Below are 24,876 nucleotides of genomic sequence, written 5' to 3'. Positions count from 1 at the left end.
GAAAGTATGCTATACCTTCAATCACTATGTTCCGTACCAGAAGTTGTTAGTACAAGAAGCGTTAACTTATTATTTACACGCTCTATTTTTCTTCTCTGACTAATTTTGATTTAGCCCTAGGACCGACTAGAAACTAAATAAACTTCCAACTTCTCAATTTACACAGCAAAAGATCAATAATGTTTAATTAGTACTGTAAGATACTCTTCGTGGAATATCGAGGATGCCGCAGTTAATAGTAAATACAATGATTACGTTCATCATTTTATGAAGTCAAAGATATTTGTATTCATAAGATTAAATCGCGTGAGTATGGCAAATGGTGAAATAATGTAATTTGGTTTTTATAAATACTAATCAAAATTTTGTATAACATTTTTCATTTACTAATCATTATACTGTTGCGATATAAATTTTGACAATATTTGACAACATAATTAGATGCTGATTTACGTAACTTGGTCATTCTATTGAATGATGAAATTAAAATACTGAATTAAAAATTTTGATTATTTAAATAATATATATATACATTTAAATGAGATACAGATATCTACATTACTTGATACACATTATGTTACGATATCACATGCATACGCGTATACATGTATAAGTGATATCGAATTTAAAAAAACAGGTAATCACAGTAGCTCTCAATATAGAATAAAAAAAAACGATAAATAATGTTTCATATATTTATTATAAAACAGTGAATAAAAGTCGTATTTAATTTCAGCAGGTATATAAAATTTTTGTTAAGATATTCTATACAACATACAATGTTTTATGTACTGGAAAGTTTGTATAATTCTGAGCATCTTACAAATTACACGTTCAACAATTATTTTTTGTCTTATGCAAGATACTGTAACGATACATCTAGACTGTCCTAGGGTTAAATGAATTTTTAATTGACATAATCATTTTGCCGTTCTGAAGCCTGCTCAGATTTTTAGATATGTAATAGAGAGAACGTACCGGACAGTAGTCGCGTAAGGAGATTATTTAGTAATGGATTACACGAGAAGTATACCTATATCTTCATATATATAGGTAATCAGTGTGTGATTTGAGCCCAATTTATTTAACTTCATGTTCTTTCCTTTCTTTTTATATATCCGAATAACAAGTAATATTTCCAGCAGTCTTCATACGCGTTACTCTGTTCACGGAATTGACAACAAAAGCTAACAATATATATAATGATAACACATTATGCAAGTACACGAAGGTTAAAGAGTGGAGCCTTTGTCAGAGTGCGGATGATGCGAAAAATAACGAGGCTAGCTCGCTGAAATCATTTCCTCTTTTATCTACTGCTTATTATGAAAAGTACGAAAACCTGTTCCTTCGTTTTATTCATTAACGATAATTATACATTGTCGCTGTGTTACGTTGGAATCATCTTCCGTTCAGGTGCGAAGCACGAACAGATTTATAGAGTACGTGATTGAATACACCTTTTTTTTTTCTCTTTTTCTTCGAAGCTGCATTACGTTCACACTCAAATATCGATACGAAGTGATGGTACAAGGTATTGTTCGATCTGTAGCAAAATAAATAGAAACGAAGTTCTCTTAAGCTAGTAAATACTACAGTACCTTTGTATTGTATACACTTTAACTAGCCAGTGCATTTCCTTTTTTTTTGCGTGTATCCTGACTCTCTGATTAACCTTCCTGTCTATGTAGCACACCTTGCCACGCATTCTAAGGCATGAACTTCCTAGTGAGCTGGATAAGAGAGAGCATAGACCAGTGTGCCAGGTACTTATGTGTTAACATTCCTTTTTTTTCTTGTTTTCTTCACTGTAGCTAGATATACACATTACATTATTAGAAAGTGTATTACTATTATATTTAAAAAAAACCGCTTTCCTTCCTCCCGATTCACACACCTTCAATCAAGATCTCTACTTTTCCACAGGTTGTAATTAAAAAAACTGTTTGCAAAACGTTTCGCATTAGAAAGCAAAAGAATAAGTTGAACCTCTTGTTTTGTATGAGTGTTGTGTGTGTGTGTGTGTGTGTGTGTGTGTGTACTAAATAATAATTTAACCCATCACACGAATAACCATCAACTTTACTTTAATCATTTTCCTCAACAAATCCGTTAAAAGTAACACTATAATAAATATCTTGAATAAAGATTAAATTCCTTTCTCTGAATTACTAATCATCTAATACAACGTAACACAAATTTCGCCTTTACGAATTGATAATTAACTCGTGTTTCTTAACACATTTTTTTTTAAAAGATTCTAGGCATTGAAATTAATTTTGTCGTCACGCTTCGACAGTTGCTCTCTTTGCAGAGTTATTCGTGGATGGCTTAATCAGGATTCTCATATTACAACACATGCACACTGTTGCTTGTATAACACGCAGATTTCCCTCTGAATAATCGTCCACGTTTATACACGAAGAACATACACGCACACCTGTTTTCCATGCCGGATCAAAGAACCGTCCTTATGCACATCCGATACCAAAATCTGGTGAAAGCACATGTTCGTTACTTCAATCGATATTTAATATTATCACTTGTCGTTTCTGTACTCAACGCACAATCTCCATCTTGTGTCGTTGGATTCATTCTATCATACACTCGTCAACGCCACTGCATATTGTGTTGGTTGTACATATTCAGATTCTAACTCTAACGTAATATAAGATAAACCAAAAACATTGTAGCCCTATGGTATTTCCGTAAAACAGAACGGAAGAACGACGAGACATTAATTCCGAATGGAATTGAGATGATACGATTATACAAAATACAATTTTACTCTGCTGAGAATAAATATTCAAACGCAGTTATTAAAACTGAATCTTCACGAGTGTGCCGTGCGTATCTGTCTCAAATAAAAAAATAACGTTCTCGTTAAAGCCGTTTATGTGAAACAAGGACACATAGGGATACATTATTTTCGAGAGAACAATTCTTTGTATAATAATAGTTTAAGAATATTTTTTAGCATACAAGTAATAATACAAAACGATACAAAATTCTAACAAGTGATTCATCTTTGTCATTATGTAATCGAGTTACTTCAGGCAATGAAGATCTAATAAAAACATGGATGCGAGTAGCAACGTGTGCGAATACATATACATATGCTTATATATTCCTATATATATATATCCTCTGTCTGTGTCTCTCTCTCTCTGTGTGTGTGTGTGTGTGTGTGTGTGTGTGTGTGTGTGTGTGTGTGATGTATGTATGTATGTATTGTGCACGCGCGCCCCCTCTCTGTATCCACATAATTTTGTTTATTCCAACAATGAAATTTAATACTTTTCCCTTTTTGTCATCTTGAATATTTATCCGTGTATACAAAACTAAAGTCGTTTAGCACACTTTAGTACTAAATTTAGAATAATTCACAATTTCATTAGTCTTTTTTCCCCCTGTAGAACACAGTGCTCATTCCTAAACGTTGTCGCCCGTTTTTCCTTCTTTTGGTTTCTTCCTTTTTCCCTTAATTATCACAAATTATTGTTCCTCGTATTTATTATTGTTTCGAACATTATAACGGTGCTTCCAATATTTTTTTTTCTTTTTCTTTTTGTATCGATGCAATTGCAACGTTTTTTAATTACACGATCCACGATGCCCCGCGCGGTGCCCGCACAGGACGCACTGGGAGCAGACTGTTCTTTCCTTTTTTTGTTCGGTAACTTTTCCTTGTCGGTAATATGCTTTTATGTCGAAGTAAATCACTTTCTACTCACAAGGTCGTTAAAAAAAAATATATATATGTATATGTACTAACCGAGCTTATATGTATAAGTGTAACACCGCAAGGTAAAGAGTGGGACTATGGATTTGGAGGAGGTGTGGTCGGTGTTGTATGCGCGGAGGGTGATGCACTGGCGACCATCGTCGGACTGGCCGGCTGTTGCAATGGCAGGAACGCTGATCCCAAGCTGGGTTTCAACTGGAATGCTGGAACGCACGGCTTTGGGCAATAGTCTAGTTTGCTCAAATCTATCATGGGCCGCCTATGCAGAAAGATATAATGTTGCTTCAAACAATGTTATTTCAATTATTAAAATCATGCGAGCGCGACATACGCGTTTACCTCGCATCTTCCACAAATTTGAGGTTGACTTTCTCACAGCCATCGGGCGGTTCCCTCGCGAGGAACCTGTTAATGTGAGGAGAGGTGCCGAGACGTCCTTCTCTGTCCTGTTCAGGTGTTGAACCACGACTTCCACCTATAAATCAGAAAGATATGTTAAAGCTTCGTTATGAAGGACATGGGCTCGTGCAGAAAGTGTTGTTCTTTTTGTTGATAATCAAAATATGTAAATAGAATTCATGCCCAGTTTATTATTTTAATAGATGTGTTTGTGAATATGCAGGGCCTATGATAGGCGAGTACAGGGAGTACAACGTATTTGGATTTGGAGGCCTGGGAGTCAGGGTATTAATTGTAATCTACATTACACGTTATTGGAGTGGATAAAAAAAAGGATGATTAATACAGAAGGACAGAGGGCCCAAAAGAAACTGTTATGCCCTCATAAAATTCCTCTCAGAGGCCCCGTTTTTTATGTGTGTGCGCGTGTATGTGCGCACATGTACGTAGACAATAATTTATGTAAATTTATGTAAAATGAGATCGATGATGTCGTATATAGGATGCCGTTGCACATTTATTTGTATAATAAAAATAGATAGAAAAGAATGTATGAACAAATTCTTTTCATGCTATATGTAGAAAGAGAGAGAAAGAGAGAGAGAAACATGTATATATGTATATGTTTGGATGTACATGTATTGGAGTATATTAATTTTATTGCTCTTAGAGTGCTGAAAAAAAAAAATAAACATAGACATCTATTCTGACATACTGAAATAAGTTAATAAAGTCGAAATATTATCATGCATTTATAATATTGTTGTTCAAATCTTAATGTATGCCTGCAGTACAATGATATGTATTGCAGGTTTGATATAGCGACAGCAACATATCTATAAAAGAAATATCTGACTAATCATGTCAAACAAATGAATAAAATATTGGATGGAACATTCACAGAGGCCAAATAGCAAATCATGCAACTAAGTCAAAAAATATATGTACACGCTTTCCTTTAAGAATATCTGATTTACCTTTTTTTTTAAATTACTTATAGGCTGTATATCATCTAATGATATGCATGTTATTGATGATAAAAAAAAACTGATAAAAATCTTGAGAATGTGATTTGATTACGATTAAAATAATTACGATTATAAAAATCGTGACCACAAATTTCTTTGTCTGCGAACAATAGACGATAAAATAACATTCCTTCGTGTGCAACATCTAATTTAACAAATATCTTCATAGCGATCTTTTAGAAATCAATAATATCCATGCACGTGTGAAACAGATGTTGTACCAGATTTTCATTAAAAAAAAAAATACGAAAACGTTACTCATATAAGTAGTATATACATATATCATTCTACGTGTAATATTAACAGCAAAACTCGAGGGATTAAAGACAAACAAATTTGTTAAATGAGTTCCGTGAAAACGAAAAATTAAATCTTTCCGCAAATATGCTCCAACCTTGTAAGAGATCGCTAGGCGGACGGGACGCATCCATAACACCAGGAATCAGCGGAGACTCAGAATTCCTAGATGGAGGGCCTGTCTCAACAGGCACACCTTTAGTTAGTGTGTTATTCATATTGTTGCACGTTAGCCAGAAATAATTAGTCAGAAAAAGTGTGTATGTATAATATATACAGACACACATATCTGCATAGATTTCATTTCATATTGACGACATAATAGCGCGTACAAGAAAAGTATAAGGAAATAATTTCGAACAAAGAATAAAATCTTTTTTTTTTAGGATTTTGCCTCGGCAAAATCAAGCTTGAAAATTGGAAATTACTAAATCGTTAGTAATGTTTCTCTCTGTTTTAAGCTCGTTGAGAGTTTTAACGATACTGTCTACAGATACGCGAGTTCGTGTCTACTAGCAGAAAAATAAAGATACAATTGTTCTGTTTGAATTAAAATAAAAGAGAGAATCTCTGTTAAATGTAAAGAAATGTCAGATAATTTACCTGAAGAATAAGAACTGGAGGGAAGGTCGGTTGCCGGCGTTTGCGTATTGACACTCCTGGTGGCTCGCAATAGGTCTGCTAGAGGAGCGCGATGTCCTTCGGGTGTGATTTGCTCGCGATATCGTGCGTACTAAGAAAGTAGAAAAATTTTCATATTCGTTAATAACAATAATATCACGTAAGACGACGACGACAAGCGCGTAAACAAATACCCTATTTTGCGATAAACGGCACGTTTCACGTTTTATGGAAAACATTTACATGGAATATGTATGCTACCTTGTCTTCTACTGGATGGTCTGCATCGCTATTATTGGCTGTATTTTTGAGCACAAGTCCTTCAATTTCTTGGTTGAGTCCCTCAATAGACGAACGCATCGGAGGCCTCATTGGTTTCACCGGAATATTCATGGGACTCGCTTTTGTACTCAAACTAAATTGATTGTCTGTGGAGATAACAAAAATTTAAGAATCACTTAACTGATCTCGCGAATAGAGCAACGCTCTTTAAGAAAGGTCTCACTCACGCATGGATGTTTGTGAAGCAATACTGGGCAGAAGCACTGAATGATCTCCGGGAAGTGCTGGTGGTGGACCAGCTGGCATTATTAATCCGAATGCCGCTGTCCGCTCTCTACTGCTAGTACCTTCCTTATTTGTACGTTGTAATCTACGATGAGTATAAAGTGGTATAAAATATATACGAAATTTGCGAAACATTTTGTGAATTTTTCGATAAAGGACAAGAAAGATAAAAGATACATACCGATGCCTGAAATAATTCTTCTCCAATTTTTCATCAGTGACCGTTTGCTCTGTGGGGTGACGGGTGGGATGCATCTTTCTTGGTTCGTTGAACCATTCCTCTGTCTACAAAAGGGATAGAAAGGATCAATCAAATTGTAATGCCAAGTATAAGTTTCAAGTGATCCAAACATGTTTTTACATAGAAATTTTTAAGAGGGAAACAGAATGATTACCTGAGTAGATTTATCTACCAGAAGACTGGAATGCATATAAGGATCACGTGGCCATTGTCCTTTCAAATAGATGGTGTCCAGCGACGCTGTTCGCCGAATGCTCTGACCTCCGCTCAAGCCATCACTACAGCGGCCGCTCAATGTTTTTGATTTGGCTGTAAAAGCACGACAATAGTCGATTAAATGCGTAGACAGGACAATAAAGACATGTCCCATTCTGAAATGAATGAATGCATGATCTTATTGCAGAGTACACATATGTACCAGACCGAGCTATAAGAATCATTTTCGGTTGCTGGACCGATCAATAAAATGTGTATTCCAATCGACAAAAACAATGACAGTAAAACACAAAAAAGCAACTAAAGATAATAAGAACAGAGCGTAACCGAACTAAAAATGTCTCTCCGGTTACTGTAGTTGTAATGTATGTATGTAAAAATGCAGAAGTAAAAGTGAATGAGAACTCGAGCTTCTTGAAAGTAAAATCACTTACTTATCAGAACACAATGTCATTTAAAGTGTGTACAGGTAATGCGAGTTAGTTAATCAGAGTAAAAGGTGATTTATATGAATTGCATCTAGAGCTGGTGAGAAATGTGTGTTAAAATGTGGTGCATGGGCCATCAATGAAAATGAGAATAAAATGTTTACCGAACAGTTGCAAATAAATTCAGTCTTACATAAAAATAAGCAGCGTTTCTTCGCTCTGTGAACTGAATAAAAATTATAATAAAAATACAAAAGTATACAAAAGAAACCTCCGACATCAAGTCAAGCATGATAAGCACAACTTACGCACTTCCTTTTCTCCTTTCTATTGAGTACTTTACATAACCAGGAGCAAACGAAAAGCTCGCGTCAAGTGACAAACGGCGTTCGAGAAATAATTCGAGAAACGATACCGATCTGACGTCGGATGGAACGTTCGTCTTCCACGGTTCCACCTGTGCGACGAACGTGGCAAGACACACAGGTCCAGCTTGTAAACCTCGGATAAGCGGCGTTACACGACACCCTACTCCCGCAAAAAAAAAAGAAGCTACTTGTTTAGCAAATATATTATTAGTTAACCTTGCGGAGCACTCCATCTACATAGCACCAGACACGGCGGAATCTCGTGAGAGATGGTGTCCCGGCTTCGCGTCTCCAGGACGCGTGACAGTGTCAGGTCGGTCCATTGCGTTCCGCAATAGGATCGCCACTGACATTCGTCCAACGCGAAAACCACAAGCGAGCGAGCGACCGACCGGGGCCCAACGGGTCACGCACGCGAGTAGTACACACGCTCCTCCATCGTGACTCCACGAGCACAAAGAACAAGCTGCTGCTAGAAGGGGGGAGGAGGAGAGGAGCGGGGGGGAGGGGGAGAAAGGCGGGCGACGTACCTTTGTAGGATAGGGACCCGGGGCTCCGCTGTCCCGAGGAAGACGACGTCTCCGGCGAGATGCGCGCTCGCCAGGCTGCCGCGTTCGTCGGCGAGACGGTGGGGCTGTTGCTGTTGCTCTTGCGGAGGTTGCTGCCCTGCCGGCCCTGCCTCAGCAGCGAGCTCACGGGCAGGGTGGCGCGCATCGGGCCCTGCTTCGAGCATGGCGAGGACTTTCGTACACGCTGCGAGCCCGACATCTTTTATCTTCTCCTTGCCTCTCTCGTGACGGGTTGCACGCGGCAGCAGCGCGACTCGCACGCACGATTCCGCGCGCGGAGCGGACGCGCGCCTGGCGGCTTCCCTCTGGTCTGGCGGCCGCCACTCACTCTCCCTCGGGGCGCGGGAGCTCCAACGGTGTCGTGTGCGCGCGACACCGACCACTCGACCGATCGTTCTGCTTCTCGGGGGGACGCCCGGCGTCCCGACGTGCAGGAGGCACTCGCGCGCTAAACGTTGGCCACCAAAGGCTCTCTCACCAACGGCCGGAAGGGATCTCTCGGCGGTGGGACGGCGACGACGGCGGCGACGGCGGCGGCGCGACGACAATGCCCTACGCGTCTTGTCACTTGCAATGTTCTGCTGCTGCTGGCTCGGTACGCGCGTCACGTGACCAACCGTATTCGCTGGCTATTGGTGGCGCGCGGCGCCCGCGGAGCGTCGTACTACGCGAAGACGTGCGGCACATCGCGTTCCATTCACTACCACCGTAGCGCCTAATACCGCGACCGGTGTGCTAGCTAGCGTCCTGTTGGCGTCTCGCTTCCTCGCGCGCGGACGGTTTTCTCTCTCGTGCTCACTCAGGGACGTAAACTGCTAACCGTCAAACGGGTTCCGTTGTCGCAATCGTGCGACAGTTTCGACAGTTATCGACACGGAAGGATATTAAGTGTGCAAAATTAACGTAACTTGGTTGATACTGAATGATCCAACGTTATTAAGTGATTGTCTTCTCTATAAAATCAGACAAATGCGATTTATGTTTAGATTGAATAAAAATTGACGAGGGTATACGTATCGAAAGCATTACCAATAAACTCAGATATGAAAAAATTAAGATTCTTTTTTCTCAAAATTTGCGGCTTAGATTTTTCTTAATTTATAAGATCCAAACATTCTTTATTAATAAATTTAAATGTCTAAATCAATTTTGTTTTATATACAGAAAATGTTTCAAGCAATATTATGACATGCTGTGTGGAAGTAAACTCGGGATATTCATCAACTTTGTGGCGTCACAATTTCTCTTTTCGCATCAAACTATATCACTAAAGAATGTAGTAATTATATTTTCCGTGAATCAAGCTTATATCTTTATTTACAATGTATTTTATGGTACAGCGTGGTAATCACGATACATAAGTATTTATAACTATAAATGACGTATGACTAGATTAAATCAATATCAGGAAATATAAACAAGAAATACGTATCAGTCTGAATCTGCATGGTATCAATGCAAGGTACATGAATAATTAAAAATTTCGTTAAGTGAAAGGAAACATGTGTCATAATCAATCAGTATGCTACCTATGGTAGCTCAGTACTTGTGAAACGTAAAAAGTAATAAATCAATCTTGACTTCTGAGGTTCTTGAATACTTTAAGCAAAATAATAGTTTTGCTTCACAATTGATTTGAGTCTCTATAAAGCTTTTAACTTTTCAACTCTGAATAGAACTAAAATTTAAAACCAAACTCCCAAATAGGTCTATAAATAATTACATAATTAACATAAATTATTGCAACAGAAATGATTGATCTTGCATCTGTTGCAACTTATCGTGTGCGTTCTCATCTTCATACTTTAACTTACTTAACATACTGTCGCACATGTGAAGAACGCCTGTATCTCGGAAGCTGCGGAATTTGTAACGATTTGTAATATTGGTAACAATCTTTACATTTTTCTCTGCTTGCTCTCTTTCGTGCGTATATATAAATAACATATGATATGAATATAAAATAAAAAATACAATTCCCTAAATGCCATCATACGAATCGCGGAGAATTGTAGGCGTGATTCGTGTACGATCGAATTAATGTAATTAAGCATATACATACGCATTAAAGTCACGTATCGATTCAAGTAAAACAGAAATGTATGATTAATAATTGTTGTAATAGATAAATACTGTATGATGACATCTTCTTAATAAAGGCACTGTTATACTTTTCGCTAAGGACTAACGTGATAATGCGCTTTATGGTGACCTGTCGTATTCATACATACATACAAGCAATTATATGCAACAGTTTATAGTAAACGCGTAGCATACGGTAGATCACTCTGCAAAGCAGTTCATGAGGAATGTCGTGTAGTATATAAGATACAGTTTGAAAAATAAAGAATTAGAAAGATACTTTGTATTCTCTGGAGTTATGGGACTTAGTGTTAGCCATTTGCGGAAAAGTTAAACTGTATAATTTAATTTAGCCCGCGTATATAGTATAAAAATTCTGTAAATTGTTCGACATGGCAGGAATCTCTCTTTAATGCTGACACAACTGGCAAGTAATTCTAGAAAATACAACTGTACACAAATCACACGTAAAAAAATAAGATGTATAAATATTAATCACTGCAAAAATGTTCCATTGAACATAAGTATTATGTCAAAAAAAGTCTATCCTGGAATTAAAGATGTAAGAAGCTATACATGCATTAATTTATCACTTTTGATTAAGAAGTAAGTATCGAAGAGTAAGTAGATATGCATCATGATGATATAACACTTCATGATTACAACCATGGTTTTCAGTCGGACATTAAATATTTCCGGATGCATGAAAAAATAATTCTTGCGTACTTTGGTAAATTCTGTTGCTTAAATTTTTATATCCGGTCCTTTGTGGTTTATTCAGTAATTTAATTTAAATAATGTTAAAACACATTATATAAAACATGTCTCAACAATGAAGTCACATGATAAAATTTATAAAATTCGGAACATAGTAGCTTTATATCTCACGGCAAGTAATTCAATCATGGTGAATGAGTTTGTAGGCCTTTTCTGCAAAATGCATCGCCATTGTCGAGAAAATGTTTTACATGAAATTTTGAAAATATCGATCTCTACATAAATAAATCATATGTTGTCTCATGTTCTATCAAAATTTATGATAATACTGAAAAAATATATGTACAATTCTTAATATATACTTCTACTTATTTCTCTAAATTTTATACACTATAATTATATAACCTTATATAAACTATAATCTACGCTTTAATTTTTAAGTTAATTAAAAAAATCACGTAATGCAAAGCCAGAATTTCTTTTTCATTAAGAGAAACAAGAAACTTTCGCGGATTTGTTCTGTGATAAATGCTGCAAGATACGAATCTTTTCAAGTGAAAAAAGTAGACTGAAATACAAAGATGGATAAGTCTTTTTTAAATCACAAAGCATGAATCAGCAAATATCTAATCTAAGAAAAACGATATATTGTAAATATAATAAATGCGGGATATTTCAAATATGTAATAAATGGCTTCACATTTGATGACCATTTCAATTAATATATGAAAATATATAATGTTTAATGAAAATCTCTAGGACTTCACAGTATGTTATTGTTCATACAAGGTCGATTTCATATAATGCAAAGCCCTGTATTCTGTCATGACAAAAATGTAAAAGGACATGGAACGGCAGTGTATAACTTCTAATAATATTGTACATCCATGAAAAATGATTTCTCCTCTTCATTGACACGAATCAAAACTAAGAGCTATTTATATTATCTCGATAATCAAACAACATATTAGAATCATATTTATAATTAATTAATTATATGCAAAAGAATAAAGTATTGTTTGAAATAATATAAACTATTTCTTCAGATCCATCACATTTCTATCACATGTAGGCAATCGATTTATATTCAGAATAAGATAAGCAACTTTTAGACTTGATTTGCCAAAACTAGACGAGAAATCATTGCTCATAAGTGTATCTAGATTAGTCAGTAACAACAGAGTTGTTTTACACATTTAAACGATTAAATATTAATCGCGATGACTTAAATAGTCACAAAATACAAAAAGGTATACATACACTAAGTACTGAGCATTTTGAATGACTATTTTGGTGAAAATTGCGTATTTACGAAACACATTCGGAAAGTAAATGTTTCAGCGTTTCAAATATTTCATCGATTTTGTCCTATTTTTTTTTACGGATTGACTGTTGCAAATATAGAATATATTTGCAACAGCCTCATAGAATGGTTCTTATGTGAAAAACGAGAGAAAGTAACATGACAAAAAAATTAAATATATTTGAAAGACAAAACAAAGCGTAAATTGTAGCGTAATAATGCACAATTGCAAGATAAACTCAAATTTTGACATTGTTACTATATTTTACCTCACGTTTCTTGTTGCAATTCGTGTATATATAAAAGTTTATAAAAACATAGGCATTTGTGCATAATAATAGGTAGCATTACTAGTCCCACGAAAACTTGAATAAATAGTCCTAAATTAAATTGATATTTGGTATCTTTGCAATAAACTTTTTTTTTCTCTCTCACTCGCCACCAAATTTTAATGTTCGAACAATAACGTTTTTACCAGTACCTGTATTTTTTTATGCAATCATTGCCCAAGTCGACAACCACTAAATGATTGTCCGGCAGTACAGCGATGCCCGATGGACGCCGCAACTTCGAGCTGTGAGAATCAATTTCGGTTAAGATGTTTCCTCCGCCCAACTGCAATACTTGTATTATGCTGCGGCCTTTGTCCGTACGAGTAGCGATTATTTTGCCATCCGCGTCCACGGCTATTCCTCCGTAGGTGCCTTTCCCTATCGTATACAAGTGAAACGCGTTAAAAATTAGGGAACGTGAATGAATACATAACACACAGATAAGATTCTACCGACAGAGTTGTCAAATAATAATACTTCGCACAAATGGATAACCCATATCTGCAAGCCTCACCTTTGCCTTCGGAATAAATCTCTTCGGAGAAATCTCCCTTTGCGGAAAATACTTGAATTCTGCTGTCGGCGACCAAAATCTCTCCGGCCGGACCGACAGTTACAGAACTGATTAATTTGAAAGTGCCCTTCTTACCAACCTGTTAACGTTTCATGATTACACAAATATGAAGGATACGCCATATGAAGAAGCGACTTGCAGCAAAAATTCATATATGTAACATGAGATTAACCTGGAATAGTATCTTGCCGTCCGAGTCGAACACAAACACGCAACTTTGACCGTTGTCAGCGACAAGTATATGCCCATAACTCTTGTCCACTGCGATATCTATCGGTTCCTGAAACAAAAAGAAGAACGTCACGTTTAATCAAAAAGTACTTATTATATTATCAACCTTCTCTAATAAAATGCTACTAAAAAGTTACCAACTTGAAATGTATTATGCGAGAAGGATCGGATTGTGTCACCTAACGAAGTCATTTCTGTGATCTTCCGTGTCCGCCAATTTACGACTACGAGGCCTTGCTGAGAAATATCTATTCCCGTACAACTGCGACCCTCTAAGCCCTCATTGTTTATGTGTCTTTGAAATTCTAAATCACAATTGAGTACCTGGATACAAAAATTGGAGAAAGTTGAAAGATATTTAAATAAAATAAAAATTGTTATATGTTAAATATTTTTACATGCTTTATATATATATATATATATATATATATATATATATATTTGTTCGCTAAGGCATTTCATAAATGGGATATCTTAAAATATCGTTTTAAGTAATATAAATTAGTTTTTGAAAATATCTGCAATTCTTTATATAATAAATAAGATAAATCTTTCTTGTCTAGAAGTCTCAATTTTTGAAAAACATTATTCACGTTCGTTAAAAATGTGCTCGTTATTGAACATCATTCAAACTCATTCAGACAAACCTTAATGCGGGAATTGCCAGTATCTAAAATATAGATCATTCCCTCGTCGTCCACTGCGACCGAAACTGGCTGGTGGAACTCGTCCTTCCCGTTACCACGTCTTCCGTATATTTTTATAGGTTCATTGTGCTCAGTCGCATCGAAAAATAGCGGATAATCTTTTACGGGGCGCTCGAACACTGACACTTTCAAAACGTATCGACTTGCGGTTGGTGGCCGGAAATCAATTTCGTACGTTCCATTTTCCAGATCCTTCACTTCCGCCTCGATGGGCACGCTTTGATTCTCTGCGTGCATGTTGTCCGCGAGCGTCAGTTCGGCGCCAATAAGGTCACCGCCGACGTTACGGGGATGGCCATGATAATCCACCGTTTCGACTACGACTGTCGTTTGTAGCTTCACTATCGCCAGATCTTTTAATCTGGCCCGGCACAAACCTGGCATGTAAAAAAAAAGATTGTGTATGATTTCTCGCTTTTTGCAGTCGCGTCATAACGTGTGGTAGCAGTATAATGAATCAGCAATTTTTATTCCTATTTATATTGCTTCGTGTGTCTGCATGACGCAATTTCTTTTTAACGAAGCGAATAATTTAAAGCGAATAATTTAAGGCAAATAATTTAAAGCGAATATTCTGTATTATCAAGTCTAAGGGTACCTGGCAACGTTGTACTAGAACGTACTCGCCCCAAGTTACTCAATGCTTGCTCCAACTGGGAAAGAGAGTCGTTATGATTAAACTCGAACGTGATAAAGGCGTTCTCTTTAGGTTCGCTGAGGGCAGTCGCTGCGTCGAGCTGATCGGACAGACTGTTAATACGCTGGGTAATATTCCGGACCTCGACCTTGAAAACCAAGAATTTCGTAATGTAATGCGGGACAGCGAGATGTAACCGTTATCGATGGTTCTTCATCACTCACTACCTGATATTGTAATCCTTCACATTCTGCCTCCACTTTCATTTTCTCATCCTCGATTAGCTCCTGTTGTTCCTCGAGCACGTGTTTCTTGTCGCGTGCGGCAGCGGCCACAGCGGCTTGCAATTCTGCACGGCGTCTCTCTATTTTCGCGATGATTTCCGCAAACTCCGTGTCTACTGCGTTCAAGCATCTCTCCGTGGACGCCTCTAAACGCTGCAGCTCCGTGCTCACGGAATCCTGTGCCTGCGTTAACTAAAAACATGTAACTCTTAATTCAATAACGGTTATTGCGTGTTTCGCGTGTTATAACGCGGTTTTCATTGCTCAACTTTTCGATGTCACGGTACGAGTAGTCGGAAATCGCTCCTCAAAATTTTTTTGTACGGTTGAAAATATTATTGCAAAAGTTGTGAGCTGTATCCAACAAATATAATACATAAAATAAATATAATACATTATAATATATTATATTTAGCTATACTCGATGCTCTAATAATTTAAATACTTGACACCGCGCAATCAAAAGTCATAAGGCACAACGCAAGACATAAAAAACGTGCAAGTAGTATCTAAAGATTAGAAAGAGAAACCAGTTTTCACCTTGGATATACACTCATTAGCTTTATAAAGCAGTATCTCGGACATCCTCTTTATCGCAATACTGAAGGGGATGATAGTGTGTTCTGTGCATCCGGGTGACGTTCCCGCATGTGTTCCGCCAGTACATACCGTACAAAACACTGTATCACATGTTTCGCAAAATAATAATTCCTGATTTATGTGAACTGAACACTTTGGAATGACCTGCAACGAGAAACGGGCATAATAAATAAGATACTGAAAGACTTTGTCCAAGTGTATAGCATATATTTTTATGATATATCGAACGTACTTCCCGTCTTTGACGGGACATAAGGTCCAGGAGCTGATTTACAAGGAAACTTGGGGGCAGTGCGGGTACCCCTCCACGAGGAATCGTTATTAATTCTCTACAAATGGGACATCTAAATGCTCCTGTCTCTCGCGTTTGGGACGCAGCAATTCTGGTCAAGCAATGTAGACAGACCTGGAAATAATGACACAGGATTGTGAAAAAAACATTTTATAAATATAGGTGCATGCGATATGAATTAAAAGTATCAGTTAAGACATAATCTTACTGTATGTGAACATGGTAATAATTTGGGTGTATGTTCACTGCCATCGTAAACGCAAAGACAGGTGCCACACGTTAAAAAGCTCTCGTTAAAATCTTCATAGTTTATACTGACTGTCTCCACAAGCATGGAGCTCATGCTGACCATCCTCTCCCCAAGCCGTGTCCTACAAAGAAAAAACAATGCAATCGATTTAGATCCAGATCGATTGATCCAGATATCATGTAGCAGAGTGCTGGATCAGTCAAAAAGTTTGGTTCGATTTTCAACAGTTGATGTCACATAGATGTAATATAGTAACAATGTTGATTATTTGGTTGATGAACAATTTGTTTTTACTAAATTCAATAAAGTAAAATTTGACATAAAAGTTGAACCAAATTTTTTGACTGACTCAATATTAAGAAATAATATGTAATAAAAAAAATATAACAGAGCTATTCAAAAAGAGAAATTAAAGGATAAATAATTTATAATCACTACAATTTGGTTAATAGCTTTGGTATTATCAAATTTTTAAATATTGAAATATATTGAAAAAATTTATATTATATGGCATATGATTTTCTAGTATTTTAAATATGCGTGAAAATAAACCAAAAAAATTCTTTCTGAATATTAAAATTGCAAATAATTAAAATTCCTCTTTGTCATTCAAGATTCAAAGCATTCTCCCTGGAGAATTGTATCGATATATAAATCGATATAGAAACCTCTTAGCATTCACCGGCGATAATTGCATCATGCGTAATAAAATGTAATTAAAACACCATCCAGGGGTGCATTTGTCGAAAGAGAACACTCACTGTATAGCCAGGCGCAACGCTTCCATAATGGCTATATTTTTATTGTTGCGCTAATGCACCTTTTACCCTCCACGGTGCGCGCGACCCCGCGAACCCAGCTACGATCCTTTCTTGGAAACTTCGCAGAATCCACAGACCGAGGTGCATTTCGCGCCGTCCGTCTCGCCGCCAGTCAAGCGTCACCCTCGCTGTTGCCGGGCGCTAGAAACGCAGGTCTCGTGGAGAGACGCAACGCACAGTCAGTCTCCGAGTCGTCGACCGACGATCCTGCGACGGATCAACCTCGCGAATGGGAGGCTCTCGTGATGGGAAACCTCGCTCGATCGCGATGCGCGTATCTCGAATCAGCGGCCGCGCGACGCACGGGTCCCAGATGCAGCATATAAATAAATGCAGCCGCGCCGGAGCGCGGAGGTAACGCGGCCGTCCGCGGTGGTCAACCAAGAGCGCGTCCGTCCGTCCGGCGGCCCTTTGTCTACCCTCGCTCCTCACGATCCATTGTCCGGACGCGCCGCACGTCCAGAGGGAAGAGCGATCTCGCACGCCGCGTCCGCTCCCGCATCACCAGAGATCAATCAGCCGACCCGTCGACGTTTTCTCGCGACGCAGAAGACTCCCTCCGTAGAGTATTCCTCGAGAGACTCGCCGCTGTCGGGGAAGGGTATATCGCGCGTGCGGATGTCGATCGACAGGATTTTAACGTGGATCTCACGCGCAACGACGCCAAACTTGGTCGCGGTGCATTCTCCCGTGCGTGAGACGCACGCCGTGCGACGCAACAACGAACGAACAACACGACGAGCCGCATCAGCTGCGAGCAGCGCGACTCGCATCACGATACAGCTGCGCACGCTCTTCGCTCGCCGCCGCGGCCGGCGACACGCGCCAGTGTCGTAACACGCGCGGGCGCCGATAGGCGAGCATAATTTCTCCCTCCCTCCCCCCCCCATTTCTCGGCGCGGCGATTCGGTTATTATTTTTTAACTAGGGAGATCAACACGAAAATTAGAATTTTTGTCACATATATATATATATATAAATACATATTAATATAATCTTTGGAAACGATGCAGATGTGTAATCACGCATCCTGCAGCGGATGATTTCGGAGCAAATTTCTCAATGACACTCCTGAAGAATACGTTCCTGAGAATAGTCAGGCCGCAACGGCGCCGGTAGCGGGAGAAAGATAGAGCTACACTGTACACCGAGAGCGGTGAATGCGAGGGTGACTCGGCGAAGTGAACCGCGGAGGAGAGTGTGAGAGAGAAACGGGCGACGACGGCATAAAAGAACGCGCGTGTGACACGGCCGTGCAAATCCGTGAGTCCCCTACTGCGCAGTCGTTCGACCGAAAGGTGCAGCGACCAGCGTGCACTTGTGCGATGCAGTGGAGCGCGCGTATGTGTGCGCTCTGTGTACACGATTCCTCGGATGTGAGGTTAGATCATCAACTTTCACAGCGTTTTGGAAATTGATTTTTGGAGATAATTTTGTTCTTGGATTACTTAAATTATTCGAATCATTTAATCAAATATAAGTACTTTGTATATTTATTTAAACTATTATTAAAATGATAATTTGATTTTAAAAAGTAAAACTATATATGTTGTTAAGAAAAATGAAAAATAATGTTGCATATATAAAATAAGCGATATACTCACATGAAGGGGCAGCAGCTCATGAAGCTTTCTTTGAGAGCAGCAAATCTGTGATTATTTCGATATACGATCCGAGTGGTACACTGTCAACAATGATCTTACACGATCATGATTCTCCTTCGTTCTTCTTGCTCCTTATTTATGAACAAAGTTTAAATTGTCGCAATCTCTTGTTATTTCGATGTTTGGGGATATAGCGGCTGCCTATTTATTACACAAGATCAAATCTATATATTAAGCAGATCAATCTTATTATATTATTATTATTATCTTTAATAATAATAATAATTCTGCACTAATGTAAGAAATTTCAGTTTTTAAAAACTTTATCATTCAATTTATACAATTTAAATAAATAATTATAATGATACCGTACAAATCGTCGCAGTTATTGAATAAATAAAATAGAAATAGAAAATTTCGCGTGTCTTGCTACATCTGTATCATTTCGCGGAGAGACATCTGCTCGAGTTTCTCAACCTAGTCGATACCGCGTATGTACATCACGTGCGAGAAAAATGTAAACAACCACGAGTAACGTGCGTAAACACAGAAACCGACGATTGGAAGCGCCGTCATGTCGCAGACCGAGAAACCGTATCAGCGCATTACGAGAGACTATCTCGCTGGTAATACGCTCATCGGTGCATTAACCCTTAGCCCGTGCAGACCCGATAAACAGCGGGAAGATACGCGAATGTTTTCCAACGAGCGACACCTGACGCGCCCCTCGAATTTTATCTGCGCGCAAGCGACAACACAGAACAAAAACAAGTCCTTTCAGTTGCACCTCACCGTACGATCTTCACTTAAAAGAAAACGACTATTGTTTCTCCGAGATCGGTGAAACGGAAAAAAAATTGTAAAAAATCCCGAAAGAGTCGACAACACTTCGCGCGCGCGAGTGCATCCACTACGTCGCGAGAAATCGAGACATATCGCGCCGAGTACCGCGATAAATAAACTGCGAGACAGAGAGAACTGTCACCCGCGAGGTATTGACGATCGTGCCGTTGAACACGCTGAGGGATGTCGCCTCGTCGGTAAGGATACTCACTGAGGGACTCGAGGGGGTGTTCGCGACGCGATCCGCGACGAGAGGATCGACGGAGTCACAGGGAACGCCGCTCCGTCGACGGCATTTCTCGTCGCACGCCCCGCAGCGCGCAAGGTAAAGATGCGGATATCGATCTCACAAGTCGCAGCAGGTGTCCCGGCACCAGCTGTCGTCTCGGTTCGCACTGTAGGCGGCAACGACAACGACGGCTACAACGGCGACAACGACGGAGCGAGTTCCTCGCGGAAGGCGGGGAAGCGAAGCGGCGCGGGGATGAAAACACACCCTCGGGAGCGCGGGTCGCGCGCACGCGCGCGTCACGCTATTTAGGTCACGCGGCGCACGGGCGCGCGCCGCCGCGACGCGCGATTTATTCGACTCGACCGGGACAACGCAGTGTGCCCCCGACAATTCGGGTCGGCTGCGTGATGCGTGGATGTAGACGCTTTTCCTTCCTGATCAGTTTGCGAAATTGACGGAATATCTCGCTGCTGGCTCGATACAGCGCGTCTAACGGTTGAAAGTTATGCAGGAAGGAAATGGTGTTACATTTCTGTCAGAATTTGATATAAGAGATATCTAATGAGATATATCATAGTTGAACGACAATTAATACAAATATTATTATGGAATTATGTATAGGATTAGTGTAACTTTTGTTTTTGTTTCTTGACGTAAGAAAAACTGGATTAGATCTTGCGACATTTTCGCTTCTTCGCAATCTAGTACGGACTTAAAAAAGAAAATCGCAATGGATTATTTATAATTTATGAGGAATCAATTAAAAGATTTGAGCGCTTTAAGTGTTTTGCTTCGATGATGGTAATTTAATCGCGATATAATTTATCTTGTTTTTACATCGTTGTATATTTAAATATTCAATCATTTGGAAAATGTGAGCAATAGTTTTTGTGCAGTTTTTGAAGGTATAATAACAATATAATAATAATAATAATAATAATAATATCAAATACTATAGATTTGTCTACGAATTACTTTTCGGTGAAACATGAGTAGTTTGGTTTTCCGCAAATCTTGTGAAAATGTTTACGATCTGGAAATACTTGCATAGGACTTCTTCAGTCAGTTCAAGAGGAATCCCGGAACGCTTGGCCCTCTTCTGAGTCTCGAAGACGAACACAAGCGTTTCTTAGGCAGATCATTTGTAGCTCCGGAAGAATATTCATGGCAATCAACGACGAAGCACATGATGCTCCAGCTGAGCGTTACGGCAATCCGCATCCTTGACCTGGATCTTCAAGATTTCACGAGAGATGTTCGATCACAACACGCATTGATTCTCTTCGTTATCGCACACCGCGACTATATCATTCTATCACGAACGATTTCGTCGTCTGGTCGAATTGTCCCTCTTTTTTCCTTTTGAACTTTGTTCCGTGCACGAAAGTCATCACCTGCTGTCGGGCGCAGCTACGCGAAGTTTTTTCCTTCGAAGAGACGTCGGATGCACTCAAATACGAGCATGCGCCGCTAGAAGTAGGTCATTAGGAGCTTGCCCGAGATCTTTGTTCAGGATTCGCGTTGGTTCCTTAAATTCACCGATCGTTAATCGAGAAACCGCGCATGGCAGTGGCGAAAAACACGATTTTTACGAATATTCTCAGTAAATGAAAGGATACGATAATCATTATTTTCTCTGTAATTCTTGACATAGATACGCGAATCACTATTGAAATAAAACGAATTATTAGTGCTAAAATGTATAGCATTATAAAGTTTTTTATTATGAAAGGATATGTTGCTCTCTTGATCGTTTAATTTTATGCTTAAGATTTATTTGATGTATTTTATTATAAATGTTTTAATTTTTGTCGGATGTATGCACGTGACATTTGAAGCTGAATCAAGTTAATTCTGCTTGGCAAGATGTCTACTGTTGTTGAAATTATGCTAATGTCAATTATGTGCAATTGTAAAATATCTAGCTAATCTAGATCGCGTTACTGGTCATGTATCGCTGAAATTGGAACGTACTGTGTGTGAATTCAAGTTTGTTTTTATGCTTTTATTATAATATAATATTTCGTTCATATATATGAAAGATTTTCGTGATATTTTTGTTTGTAATAATTAAGAATTTTATTAATAATAATAATTGAAATAATTGAAATTTACATATAGAACTCACACCGTCCGCGTTGTTATGGTTATGTTGTTTCAAATTATAAATAATTATTGTAATAAGAATAATTTTGTGTGAGAAACAGACGGCGTAGCACGTCTGTTTAGTCTCTCTGGTGAGCAGCTGCTAGCAGCTTTACTTATCAGGTTGTCGCCTCAACCGATAAAAATTAACGATTACGTGAATAAAATACGTATTTTTTGTTTTAAGCAGTATTCTATATTATTTATATTATTTATGCTTTGTTAAATAAATTTGCATTAACTTTATTTCTTTATTACTTTAACTAATTTTATCAACTAACGCACAACATTAAAAAGTTAGTTATAATTTTATGTCTGTGTACATGCAAAGGAATTTATTTTATGCTATTTAAATACAATAATTTCTTATATAATAAATATATTTATTGCAGTACTTTATAGAATAAAATCAAATTATTTGACTTCGTCAACTTCGTTATTTGACAATCAATTTTCTATTTACGGAATAAGTGAGAACTAATTCGAAATTCTGGAGAAAGTCTATCAATTTTCCTTTTGGATATGCTGCTTGATCCAATCCAAGTAGGAGTGGACTCGTGTAAATACATCCGGGTGTCCTTTAGCGCAAGGAACTCCCCAAGACACCACACCGATTTGCTCGCCATCGGTTACTAGAGGTCCACCAGAATCGCCCTACATCATCCAGATGATACATTAAAAACTTCTCGAAATATCATATTAATCCTCTTAGCAAATGCTCAAAGTTAAATAATTTGTGTAGCAACCTAAATTAATAGATATTATTCTAATCAAATGTATACGTATAATATATATAGTTAAATTGATTAATAAATTTAAATTAACTTGATTGAAAAATACGAGTATATATTATATTAACATAATTTTTCGGTTAACCATTTAATACTCAAGTTTGTTGATAGGATTTTGACAGCTTGCTTATGAAGTACGATTATGAAGTACTTGACATCAAGGGTTCATTCTTCGTAACAGAGAAGTCTCTCTCTAATCTAGACTGAGATGCACTTACGTGACAAGCGCCTTCGCCCTGCTTGTTGAGAGTGCAGATGTTGTTGTTGGTGATACGAAAGCTGGTACTTAAGCACTGCTTTTGATCGATAACTGTAAGCTGGATGTGTTGTAATTCATTTGGTGCTTCTCCCGGAAACTGTAACGCACATAAAATAATTGTCATCAGAATATGTCTTATATTCTGCGCAATTTGTAAGATGATACATATTGGATTGATTGAAAAATCCATGCGAATTTTGTTTTAAAAAATTTGAACGGATTTTCCACAAAACTTTATATTAATTCTTGATACAAAGTTTTGCGTTTAAAGTTCGCTAAAAAATCCGCGCAGAGTTTCTGATCAATCCAATAGAAATATATAAGATCTTTTATGTTATTGATTAAAACTATATATAATATAAATAAAAAGAAGAAATATACTTTCGTTGATTCAATATTAGCTTTTTGTACTTACACTGGTTGTACCCCAACCAGACAACATTGCCGGATAATCAAATTTGTCAAAATTTTTAGCAGGCAGATTGATCGGTTTCACTTTGTCGCCAAAGACGATGTCCCTATCAAGTTTGATTAATCCGATATCATTCCTAATTAAAGCGGAGCTGTAGAACGGATGAACCCATTTCTTGATCGAAGCATATTCGTCGCCACCCTTATCTAGGGTGTTTGTGCCCAATACAACGGAAATGGCCGTATCATTAAAACTGTTAAATGAAGATTATAAAAAATAATTTATATTTATAAAAATGATTAATTATTAAGATAAAAACTGTACTTTATATATAAAATAATCTGTAATAATAAATAATATATAAACGATAGTTGCTGACCGAGTACTTACCCCGTCAAACAATGAGAAGCTGTAAGGATCCATCGCTTATTTATGATAGAACCGCCACAGAAATGACGGCCACGGTATCGAAGGGATGCTTGATAAGGGTATTGTCCTTCACCAGCAGAGCTGCCGCCCACGATTTTCGGGCTTTGATTGAATGATTCAGCTATAACACAATTTCGTTACAGATATTGTTTTCTTTTATATCGAATGGTTACATAATTATTATCATTTACTAACAATACATATAATTATTTTTAATATTAATTTGCATAATATTGAAGTTTTATTCATAATTCTTATAGATAATATGTAAAGTAATAGAGGAAATAAATATACATACATTTAATTTTATACAACACATTTAATATTACTATTCTTACCTGATAGCTTAGGTATGGCGACAATACCCAAGACACAAAGTACCAACAACATTTTTAGCCGGCAAAATTTCGACAAAGAAGTTTGGAAGTTTAAATGTTAATCTAACGCTCGTTTCCTCTCGCCAGTCTTTATATACGCGTAAATGATAACAATTAAGGAAATGAGACGAATATTTAAATTTAGGTCAGATACTGTCCGTGAAAAGAAAATACACGGACCTCGATGTATCTCACGTAGGATGCGATAGGCCGATATGCCGGTACCTACGAAGATTTATGGCCGGATAACTGTTATCATTGTAAAAACGTGTATTACACTAAAATGAATAATTCCGTGCGTGATTTAAATCCAGCACAAATTTTTAATCTGTGACGCAATACTTATTGCTTGGTGCAAATTTTACAACTCATTTCTTGTATATTTACAAGAAATGAGTTGTAAAATTTGCACCAAGCAATAAGTATTGCGTCACAGATTAAAAATTTGTGCTGGATTTAAATCACGCACGGAATT

At 37.8% G+C, this 24,876-nt stretch overlaps 3 protein-coding genes and 1 long non-coding RNA gene across 9 annotated transcripts; 1 reads left to right on the top strand and 3 right to left on the bottom strand.

The window, feature by feature from the left end:
* Positions 1-3,318: 3,318 nt before the first annotated feature.
* LOC105275534 (glucocorticoid-induced transcript 1 protein) lies at positions 3,319-9,043 on the bottom strand. 3 transcript variants are annotated; one of them, XM_011332437.3, is made up of 9 exons: positions 8,441-9,035; positions 7,053-7,207; positions 6,839-6,942; positions 6,600-6,742; positions 6,352-6,518; positions 6,073-6,202; positions 5,567-5,647; positions 4,085-4,220; positions 3,319-4,004 (listed from the first exon to the last, which is right to left on the bottom strand). In XM_011332437.3, exons 1-9 carry the CDS (start codon positions 8,676-8,678, stop codon positions 3,821-3,823), a joined length of 1,338 nt encoding a protein of 445 aa, XP_011330739.1. In that variant the 5' UTR covers positions 8,679-9,035; the 3' UTR covers positions 3,319-3,820. The 3 variants fall into 3 exon arrangements, with proteins under 3 accessions (XP_011330739.1, XP_019886003.1, XP_011330741.1); XM_020030444.2 differs by having other exon boundaries at positions 6,600-6,942; positions 8,441-9,043; XM_011332439.3 differs by lacking the exon at positions 5,567-5,647 and having other exon boundaries at positions 8,441-9,041.
* A 724-nt stretch (positions 9,044-9,767) lies between these two features.
* On the bottom strand, positions 9,768-20,227 carry LOC105275536 (tripartite motif-containing protein 2). Of its 4 annotated transcripts, XM_011332441.3 has the most exons (12): positions 19,968-20,227; positions 18,914-19,114; positions 16,447-16,609; positions 16,179-16,352; positions 15,887-16,090; positions 15,290-15,538; positions 15,024-15,210; positions 14,366-14,802; positions 13,860-14,042; positions 13,660-13,767; positions 13,428-13,566; positions 9,768-13,291 (listed from the first exon to the last, which is right to left on the bottom strand). In XM_011332441.3, the coding sequence occupies exons 2-12, from the start codon at positions 18,931-18,933 to the stop codon at positions 13,053-13,055; spliced, it is 2,103 nt and encodes a 700-aa protein (XP_011330743.1). In that variant the 5' UTR covers positions 18,934-19,114; positions 19,968-20,227; the 3' UTR covers positions 9,768-13,052. The 4 variants fall into 4 exon arrangements, with proteins under 4 accessions (XP_011330743.1, XP_019886002.1, XP_011330742.1 ...); XM_020030443.2 differs by lacking the exon at positions 19,968-20,227 and having other exon boundaries at positions 18,914-19,229; XM_011332440.3 differs by lacking the exons at positions 18,914-19,114; positions 19,968-20,227 and adding an exon at positions 17,250-18,074.
* On the top strand, positions 18,181-21,687 carry LOC105275535. The gene is made up of 2 exons (XR_002193015.2): positions 18,181-18,690; positions 21,040-21,687. It is a non-coding gene; the product is annotated as an uncharacterized LOC105275535 (long non-coding RNA).
* LOC105275537 (chymotrypsin-2) lies at positions 21,341-24,754 on the bottom strand. The gene is made up of 5 exons (XM_026971975.1): positions 24,342-24,754; positions 23,986-24,145; positions 23,599-23,848; positions 23,143-23,280; positions 21,341-22,787 (listed from the first exon to the last, which is right to left on the bottom strand). The coding sequence occupies exons 1-5, from the start codon at positions 24,412-24,414 to the stop codon at positions 22,638-22,640; spliced, it is 771 nt and encodes a 256-aa protein (XP_026827776.1). The 5' UTR covers positions 24,415-24,754; the 3' UTR covers positions 21,341-22,637.
* Between the last annotated feature and the right edge of the window lie 122 nt (positions 24,755-24,876).

Source organism: Ooceraea biroi, chromosome 8 (genome assembly GCF_003672135.1).
Source record: "Ooceraea biroi isolate clonal line C1 chromosome 8, Obir_v5.4, whole genome shotgun sequence".
NCBI lineage: Eukaryota > Metazoa > Arthropoda > Insecta > Hymenoptera > Formicidae > Ooceraea > Ooceraea biroi.
This window is presented reverse-complemented; position numbering and strand designations above follow the sequence as displayed.